The sequence below is a fragment of the Fukomys damarensis genome, unplaced genomic scaffold (genome assembly GCF_012274545.1).
Source record: "Fukomys damarensis isolate Sample0158 unplaced genomic scaffold, DMR_v1.0_HiC HiC_scaffold_8, whole genome shotgun sequence".
NCBI classification, from domain to species: domain Eukaryota; kingdom Metazoa; phylum Chordata; class Mammalia; order Rodentia; family Bathyergidae; genus Fukomys; species Fukomys damarensis.
Window position 1 is genome coordinate 4,125,453 of NW_022900920.1, and position 10,266 is coordinate 4,135,718.

Here is a 10,266-nt window from a genome sequence, read left to right on the forward strand (position 1 = left end):
TTCGCTTCTCTGAGAGGACCAAATGAGATCACATAAGCTCCAGTTCTTTATAAAACCCTTAGCCAAATGGAATGTGTTTATCACACAATCGTGAGAGTTTGCGGTTCCACTGAATAATTTTAATTTTACAATACAGTAGAAAACCAAGTGGCATGTGGAAATTTTCATGACTCAGGCAGAGGTGAGAGTTAAACAGAAGAGATCTCCTCTCCTATGCCACTACTGTTCAAGATAAGAGGCACTAGGAGCATCAAGAGCTGTTAAAGGAGAGGGTGTCACAGGCCCAGTGAGACGGGCATTGGGCAGATTCCTTGCCACCTACTACAGAAACGGGAAAGTCTTCAATTATCATGAAAATCAGCATGAACTGAAGCCAAAGGCATCCTCAGCAAACCTCCCTTTGGGTCCCTTGATTTACACTTCAAGTCAAAAACAGCTGACAGTACTTCACTTCCCCTTTGGTAAAACAAACCCAATGAAACCATTTAATTCAAAGGTTTTGTTTTGTTTTATTAGGAACCAGGGGCATGTGCTGCTCAGCCCTCTGTGAACTGTCCAGAGAAGGTCACCAGGCCCAGGATGGAGAGGTTGCTGGAGGTGCTGTGGTGTGCTCAGATGCACCTGCTTAGGGCCCGGAAGGAAAGGTGGCAGCAGCAACAGGATGGCAGGAACTGGTGCTAGCCAAACTCAGGAGCCTGGAGAGCCCGCAGCCTTTCTTCCAACTCTACTCAAGGCTGCAGCATGTCAGGAGAAAGAATATGGCTGGAAGGCAGGATGCAGCAGTGCTGTGTGCACCCCTGGCTTTGCTTGGTGCTCTGTCACTTGCCTGCCCGCCTCTCTTCTTGCCGTCTAGTGATTAGGTATTTGAAGAACTCATACACAGACCATGCAATGGCTGTGGAGGGGATCTGGTAAATTACTCTAGCCTGCACTCCTCGGAAGTAGGCGGTCACCCCGCCTACTTGATATACCGTCCTGAAGGCACTAGCCATGCCTGTGATGTGTCCTGTAACGTTTGAGTTCAAAGCCAGGGATTCCTGGGTGTTGAGCAGTGTTTTGCAAACGTCCAGTGGGGTCGTGGCAGCAGCAGCTACAGCTCCTGCACAGGCTCCGGAGAGGACATGGGAGCCAGGGTTGTACCGTCTCTGAGGGTTAAAGTGCTCCTGCAGGAATTCATAGGTCATGAAGTGAATGGCTTGGAAGGGAACATTCATGGTTAGCTGGGTGGTGTAGCTGCGGTAAAAGGCTCCGGCCCCCTCATTTTGCCACACTGCCCGTACACAGTCTGTCACCCGATGATATGGTGAGTTGTACATCTGCATTCTCTGCTTGATCACTGGAGTTCCATAAAGGAGGAAGGGAATGGTGACAGCAACCAGCCAGTGACCAATTGTGTCCAGACGCAAGGTCCCGAGTCAGCGTATCAGCCAATGGAATGGAGAGAGAAAAAAGTATGAGTGAGCTGCCAGTTAACGTGGTAAGTTCATGTTTCCCTTTTTTGAGGGGTGGAGGAGACAGAGGGTTGGTAAAGAGTAAAAATTAATGGGTCCACTCCCAGGAAGATTTCTTTGAAACCAGCCAGTTAACACACAGGATATACCTATGGTCTAATAACTCCAGAGGATCTTCTTCAAATTAATACCTATTATTATCTTATACTTTTATAACCCCCAACAAGAAATGACTCAGTGGTAGTGGACACAGTAATGAACACAGAGCCCTAACAAACCCAGTCTTCAGGTGTGAGGTGCACCTAACTTCTTTTTTCTCCCTTTGATACCAGGGATTGAACTCAGGACCTTGTGCTTGCAAGGCAGGTAGTGGCACCACTGAGCTAAATCCCTGGCCCCAGCACCTAGCTCTTAAAAATCTTATAATGGTTATTTTCCCAAAGGGAAAGAAAAATCGCTACCAAAAAGATTCTTAGCCAAAAGGAGTTCAGCTTTAGTTTCCAAACACCTCCTGCTCTCTCAAGTACAGGACCTGGTATAAGTTCTGTGGATCTCCAGATTCGATTTGACCTTTTTACCCCAGGGTCTTGGCCAGACAGACACAGAATTGGAACATACAGAGCACTGCACTATCATACCTGTTTCAGTACCTCAGTATCTTAGTGAGAAGGTTTTTGGAGAGTTCTCTTCCAACTAAAGGCCAAGGTCAAAGCAGATATGCAGGACCTGAGCTCTATAATCTTTATTCCTATATCTCAACTGTCTTCATTCTAATAAGGCAAACTTTTAGTTTTTGTTTTGTTTTTTTTTTTTTTGGTGCCGGGGATCGAACTTGGGTCCTCATGCTTGCAAGGCAGGCAGAGGCATCGCTGAGCTAAATCCCTGGCCCCAAGGCAAACTTTTAAATGTTAAAATCCATCTTCATCTCCTGAAGTAAAATGAAATAACCTGCTAAACTTTCATGAGATCAAATATACTACAAAGGGAGGCCCAGGTACAAGCCTCTACCACCATCCCCCCCAGAAAGCCCCACCCCATGAATTAAATCCTAATAAATGTTTCCTGTCAAGGGGTGGGGGTGGGAGAAACCCCGGCCAAGTACTAAAAATATGGAGGGAGCGCCCTCTAGTGATACAACAAAGCAACATGACATGATTTCCCACCAAACCTGACGTGCTCTTTTTTCTGCCAATCATAAATAAAGCAAAGACCGAGGCATGCAGATGCAGCTGGCCAGAGGGACAGGTTGAGGAAGCACTACCTTCTGCTGGATTCATGGCTGCATCGTGAAGTAATGTTGCCACACACCCGGCTGCACCTGCAAATGAAAAAACAACTGCCACATGTAAGGCCAGGAGGGGGTGACCAATTCAATGAGGCCCCCCAAATGATGGGGAGTGGCTGTGCTAAACCACAGTGAGCAAAGGAATGTTGTTTAGAGCCAGTCCAAAAGGAGAACCCAAGGATCCTGAATACCTGTGCCAAGAAAGGAATAGACTTGTTCTCACCAGTCTAGTAAGGTCATCAATACAAACACACCCAAGACAGGAAGGCCCAGAAGAGGCAAAGAGAACAGCCCAGATTTTATCAATACAGATGGTATTAAGATTAAATGCAGGGCTGGGGATTAAGCTCAGTAGCATCGCACCTCACAAGCACAAGGTCCTGAGTTTGATCCCCGGTACCAAAGGAAAAAAAATAAATGCAGCTTATGCCCCAGAAAGGAAGCAGATACACTACCAAAGGAGGTCAACACATCGAGTTGGCCAGTGTAGGAAAGACACAGGGTTCTTGTGGTCGGATCTTCACCATAGAACCCTGCCATTCAATCCTGCTGCCCTTCAGCTTTGCAACCCATCTCCAAATTTTAACATTTGTCCACCCATATTTTCCCTTCAAGTCCTCATCTACTGTATCCTCAACTCTCTCCCCACTCAACTTGGTTTTAGGCAATCTTGAAACCCTGAGCTGCTATCCATCCCCTCCTTTGCTTTCCCAACCTCCAACCTTCTGCGTTCTCCAGACAGTCACCTAGCCCCCCGCCCATTCACTTGTCAAGGCTTTGCCACGTCCTCATGACAAACTGCCTCTGGTCAGCTGGGATCCTGAAAAGGTGAGGCGAAGAGCTGAGGCTCCATTAGTGTCTTCCTTGGGTGCCTGGGTCACCTCCAATCCTGCCCTGAGGAGCAGGACAGCACCTAACTATCAAGAAATATACAATGGGGGCAGTTCAGTCTATGTCTCCACAGTTGATGCCAGGAAAAAGTCAAGCTGACAGGTAAGGGAAAATACTGTAACCCTTTGTTGAGATGCCCCAAAGGAGGGATGGGGTTGAAGCAGCCTGCTGTCTGAGAACATCAGGTTTGGAAGTCCCTCCCTATAATCTGGCCTACCCCAGCCCAAAGTTGTAGCTCCAAACCATGCCGAGACCAGGAAGCACTGGCAGCAGGAAAGCCCAAAAAGCTGGGAAAGTGGGGGAACCAGCACAGGAAGGCTCAATACCATTGGCAATATGGCTATTGCCCCCTGGGTGGATTACATCACTCAATGTCTTTTTCAACTTTTCGTAGCAGGCAAAATAGAGGGCGTGGGCAGGCCCTGCGCCTGTTGCTGTGACGTTCAGCCCCCGCATGGGCCTCCATAGGCCCTCCGTTCTTATAATCCTCCAGAGGGCCTCCAACACATTGCGATAGCGGGCGGCTGGGTCAGGCTGTAGACTCTGCATCCGGGTCTGAAATCACAGCAAGGAGAAGTGCAAGGTCAGTGGTGCCAACTTCTCACCTCAACACTTGGGCTTTGGGAAGTGGGCAGGCCTTCTAGATGGACTGTGCCAGTGTGTGGGAGTGATACCTGGCATCCGACTTTACTTCTTCCCAAATCTGTATCTTACCTTTCCAAGCTTTGGACCTTTCCTCTTCTAGTCATTTGTGAGCCCAAGAGTGGAACATCATTATTTGTCCTGAGAATATTACTACTTATTAATGATTTCTTGCCCCAGCAATATATATCAAGCCCTTGATGCAGAAGTTGTTTTTGTGCCTCAATAAAAACAAGTTGAGTTTTTCAAGTGGAAAAATTCAAGTACTCACCCTACCACATACTTTATGCTTTATTTCTAAACACTGACCTTAGCCCTCATTCTTCACCACACAATATACTAGTTCATGAGATGGTGGGTTATCTTTTGATGCCTTTTCATATTATTTGGCATTGCTAGCTGGGTCTATAAGTTAGTTATGGCAGAAGTAATGTTCTTAACAGATGCTGCTCTAATTTCCTGGGAAAGAAAGTTTGCCCCCAAAATATGAAAGTAGTGTCTAGCTGGAAACCAACCTAGTCTCTAAAACTAAAAGGGCCTTTACATTTTTTTGTTTTTGTTTTGCTGTTGTTGTTTGAGACAGGGTCTCACTAGGCAATTCTTGAACTATTCTTGAACTATATAGTTCAGGCTAGTCTTGAGCTCACGGTGATCCTCCTGTTTCAACTTCCCAAATGTTGGGATTACAGGTGTGTGCCACCATGCCCAGCCTTATATTTCTTAACTAAACGGACTGAATCCAAAAATTGGCATCAGTAAATAAAATCAGTCCCTGTGAAACATGATCCGTGGAATCTCAGGATGATTCAGTGATTGGAATGAGTATATGGTAAAAACATGTATGACATTTCCAGGAAGCTTTACTGAAATTTAGGAAATTAACCTTGCTTGAAACACTTCTCCAAATCAGACTCTTTCCAGTATGTCTCCCCACAAAAATTTTCATCTACCAACCCATTTCAGTTACAGTACAGTATCCAGTGCCTGGGACACAGAAGATACTTACAATTTGCTTGTTTAATGAATGAATATTTTGTGACACAGCTGTGTGTGCAGAAATTAACAAACAGCACCACTGATGAGCCAAGAGGGAGAAAATGATGACCAGGTAGTTTAAATGTCTTTGTTTTAATCACTAGCTTCAGTGCAGCTTTAAATTTTGAACTTTCTGTTACCCAGCTGGAATCCAAGATTAATAATACCTCTTCTCAAGGGACTGGGAGAAAAGAAGCTAACCAGATTAACAGGTCCTAGTTTGCCACAAGCAATCCACATCTCTCTAAGAGTTTTCTCCTGCCTCCTTCCAACACAAAAACTGCACTTAAAAGGTTAATTTATTGGATGTTCAATTAGAAATACACAGTATCATTGATCACAACTGACACATTCTTTTACACTTCTCAAAAAGATCCCATGAATTTGCAATAAAGGGTGTGCTGTATTTAACAAATGTGTATTTAAAGTGGGCCTGGTGGCTTAACAATTATGAGTTTCTATAAATTTGTCTGAAACTGATCTTGTTCAGGGGAAACATAGAGAAATTGCATTGCTCTCCTGTAGTCAATGGCATATTTGGCAACGAGTCCTGAAAGTTCTGGTCTCAGGCCTCAAATTCTTCATCCCCAGCAGAAAACTAGACTGTAGGTAAGTTACTCTGAACATTTCAGACACCTATCTAAATCTTACTCAGTAATATTAACTCAATGAAAATACACTTAGACAGAGGACCTGAGTATAAGCTATGCAAATATGAAAATGAATATGGCTGCCCAATTTGTTGGCCAATAAAACTATCTTTCACAGGGCCAGGGATGTGGCTCAGTGGTGCTGTGCCTGCCTGGCAAGTGCAAGTTCCTGAGTTCGATCCCTGGCACCACAAAAAAAGAAAAAAAAAAAAAATCAAAACTACCTTTCAACAAATGATGACATCTCTAAGAATTTATGAAAAGCCTTCATTATGAAAAACCACTGCCTGGGTGTGAAGAAAGCCAAACAAATGAGCACAGATAAGAGGCTTATCAAGACAACCCGTATTTGAGTCAGAAAATGTGAGCCGAGTCCCCAGCTTTGCTAGATGTATTGTCTTCATTATGTCACTAAACCTCTCTGAGCTTCGAAGTTGTCATCTATAAGGCCAAAGGGCTGGCTCCTCAAGCTGCTGTGGGGATTAAAAGAAATACGGCATGTAAAACCCACTGGCAATTCATAAGGTGCTGTAAACATAAGGCCTTTATTGCATTAAAATAGGACTGTGATATATTTGTTCACCTGCAAGAATTTACAGATCACCACAGCATTGCCTCTTGTATAAATCATTTCACAAATAGGCATGGACAACTAACTGGTCCTTAGCCACTATTAAATCAGGTTTAATTTTGCATTTTTTGTTTTTATTGTAAAGTTTCTCTGTGGCTATAATGACTTACATGTTAGGCTGTTAATCCGAAAGTCATATATTCAGAGAGGAGCTCCCTTGTGAAATCTTTGCTTTCTTTCATTCTAGAAGACTGCTTTTGGGAAGCTACAGGGAAAGCTTTTGAGTCACACAGACTGGATACAAATCATGACTCTGCCACAGAAACTGTGATTGGACAAGTTATTTAACTGTTCTCTAAGCCTCCCTATAAAATAATGAAAATGGTGTCTACTTCATAAAGTTGTTTCAAAAATTATGAATAAATATGTGCAGGTATTTCAGACAGTGCTTGGAACACAAGAACAATGGTCATTTATTGAATATTTAACTATTATTATCATATGCAAGAAAAACAAGCCAATGTTTCCCTTTCCTAACCTTTTACTAGTAAGTGAGTCTAACTATTTACATCTGGAATTTAGAAAAGATTTTTCTTACTCGCTTTTTAACTTTTAGGTAAGCTGCTATTTGCTTTACCATTGCAGAACCAAAGAGAGCAACTTGGTAGTAGGTGAGTCCTTAGATGGATGATTTTGAGGATTCAGAAAGCTTTAGGTTGAAGTCTGTCCCTACAGATAAAAGTCTGATGCTTGCTCCTGAGGGTTAGAAAAGACTAGGATTTATCTGGGTTCCCAAGCCTCCCTATTTGATTATGGAAATATATGTGTGGATGGCCATGGCCAAGCAAGGCTGTGTTGACTTCCCATGATCCCGCCCAAGGATATTTTAAGTCAGCTTGACCCTGATAAGTGGCTGGGGATACAGAGGCTTGCATGCCAAGAGGCAACATGAGCTTTCATTTGCAAACACTGTGGTTGTCCTTTAGACTCCAAACCAGATAGAGACCTGCCTCAAGTTTTAGGGTAAGCTTGGGCTGCTTTTCCTTTCTATCATCTTTTATGGTAAAAGAATAGCTACCCAGGGAGAAGGTAACTCAGAAACCCTTTCTAAAGGATAGGATATGATTTTTTTTTTCATGCTCCCACAAAAGCATTTAACATACAGACACTGACTCATACTGGTCTCCCCTCTAATCATTTAAATCCCAGAATTAATGACAAGCAAAAATGATTCTTCTAAGGTAAGCTTTTGTATTTTAAGACTCCTGAGCATTTTTCCTTCTGATCAAATAATTTCCTTTAATGTAGGGCTTTGAGGCACAACTCTAATGTTGTATGACTGATTTTTTAAACAAAAATTCCAAAGGTTATGTAGATGAATTAAGGACTGTTCTTCAAAATAGCTACCTTGGAAGGATAGAAATGACTTAATTCCAGTATTGCTGTAGTTTTGCAAAACTTTCTGGAACTCTTTTTTTTTTTTGGTACCAGGAACTGAACCCAAGGCCTTGTGCTGGACAGGCAGGCGCTGCACCACTGAGCTACATCCCCGGCTGGGACTCTTGTACAAGTGTTCCCTCAGTGGGTTTACAGGCCTCAGAAGTAAATCAATCATTTTACTTTTCAGTCCCACTTTATCCTTAATCCCCAACAGTATTACCTATTCATTTTGAGTTTTCACCTTATTTGCTGTATTTGATCCTGTGTGGTCTCTGTTCCTACAAAATCAATCATTTGATTGATTTGTTTGTCACAGGACAAAGTTCTGCCCCTATTAAGGATACACAACTAACTATTCTAAGGGCATTTTAAACAGGAATTTATAAAATGCTTGTAACAACATTATATAAATATACAGAGTAAGGAGACAGCCTCCAATTGCAGTTGTAATGAACAACAGTTTAAACTGATAATTTGCAATAACATTTATGTCAATCACATTATTACATTGTTTTCCAAACCATTCAATAATATTTATTGCTTCCCCTGATCTCTTTTTCATTTAATATTCATCTTGGAGCATAATACCGTAGACCCTGTACTCTATTCACAGTAGAAGTGGAAATGAGATCATATTAACTTTTGGATATGTAGCATTGTTAACTCACAGTCAACATAGTCTTACATAAATACTGGAATCTTTTGTATTTATATATTTTACATTTCAATAGTTATTTCTTTCACACAGATTTTACTATTTCTCTCATTTGACACAAGCATTTAAAATTCTAATGTTCACCTTAGTTAGTCAAGCGCACGTTACCACATTTTCCCTGGATATGGCCTTTGTTAGGAGTTATCTTGTAATGTGCTAGAATACTCCTGCCAACTCGATGTCATTTACAAAGTCTCAGGAACACTTTCCCTATTTCCTCACCCATATTACTAACGAAAACTTGAAATGGTACTGGAACCGTGGAAGAGCAGAAGAAACCCGCTTTGCATTGTCCAAGCTGATACTCTCTTCCTTTTGAATATATAATATTTTCCTAATCTGAGAAGAAAACATACACCGAAGAACTGCCAGGCTACTGCCATTGACCATTACCATTAACACGTGAAGGAAGCACCAATCTCTTATCATATTTCAGCAGTCACTTGGAGTTTATTTCCCCCTAAATTTAGATCTCGCTTTTAGTGGTTGGCATCTTTACTAATGTACAGAGATGAAAACTATAAAGAATGATAATCTTTTCCCATCTTCACCCAACTTTCTTCAGGAAATTAATGTATCCATTAATCATCTTGTTTGGCTGCGGACGCAGTTATTACTTTCACACTAATTATGTCATCGTGTTGATCTCAGTTCCATTTTCTCCACTTACATGTACTTTCTTATACCAGCACACTTCCCTTCTAAGCAACATTTCCTTTCTTGTCAACTTCAGGCGCCCAAAGAAATATACTCTCAGTTTCACTGCTCTTGTGAAGGGGCTGATGTACTCCCTGAACATACAGTCTTAATCCCAGCTCAGTTTTTATGTTCAGGAAATAAGTGGGTCATCACACTGGTGTCACACAGAAACTGAAACCTTTTCCTGAACACAGTCTTTGCCATATGACTTCCAGTCTGACTTTTGACTGCACAATGATTTCCAAACACTCATGGGTTAAGATTTAATGTGTCCTTTATCTAGCTCAAAGATCCCAGACTCTGGTTTCTGTCCGGTAACTTTTAAGTGAAGACACAGCAAGAAGCCTGTAAAAGCACCTATCCAAAGAACACCTCAAGTCATCAGATCCAGTCTGATTCATGCTAGTTGGCTTCACCTTAATCGAGTTAGTAGCACTTACCTATGCATCGGGTATAGCATAGGTATAAACCTATTCCTGTTTAGTCCCAACTGGGATCCAGGGCTTTGGCTGACAGATTTTTTTTTGCTCCTGAGTCCCGATTCAGATCTCACTGACGGTTAGAAATAGGTCCTGGTTCCTGACTAGGCTTAACTCCCAGCCGGGACCTTGCTTGAATGGCATATCAGTTCGAATCGTGTAGTAGGCAGGAGCCAGGAAGTAAACCAGTCGGCTACGGCTCAGCCGGGATCCTGGCTCTAGACAGGACACAGGGTCGGGTCAGGTTGGGTTCGGAGCCCGGTCCAGGTCTCACCTTGACGCAGTCGATGGGATACATCACGCAGTGCTCCAAGATCCCTGCCACAGCACCCGCCACCATGTGCGTGGTGACAGTAGCTCCAGCCGGCAGCGCCTCGTAGTCCGGGCCGGAGTCTGGATCCTGCCGAA

General features: G+C 42.9%; 1 protein-coding gene across 3 annotated transcripts in view; it reads right to left on the reverse strand.

The window, feature by feature from the left end:
• Nucleotides 1-484: 484 nt before the first annotated feature.
• Slc25a28 (solute carrier family 25 member 28) overlaps nt 485-10,266 on the reverse strand; it is a 10,511-nt gene continuing 729 nt past the window's right edge. Inside the window, exons 1-4 of one of the 3 annotated variants that reach the window (XM_019209671.2) lie at nt 10,133-10,260; nt 3,954-4,182; nt 2,713-2,769; nt 485-1,336 (exon numbers count right to left, since the gene is read on the reverse strand). In XM_019209671.2, the coding sequence (XP_019065216.1) occupies nt 819-1,336; nt 2,713-2,769; nt 3,954-4,182; nt 10,133-10,198 (870 nt within the window). In that variant the 5' untranslated portion in view covers nt 10,199-10,260 and the 3' untranslated portion in view covers nt 485-818. Of the gene's footprint in view, nt 1,337-2,712; nt 2,770-3,953; nt 4,183-8,764; nt 9,788-10,132; nt 10,261-10,266 lie in introns of those variants that run through there. The other 2 variants (XM_019209673.2, XM_019209672.2) reach the window with 2 other exon arrangements.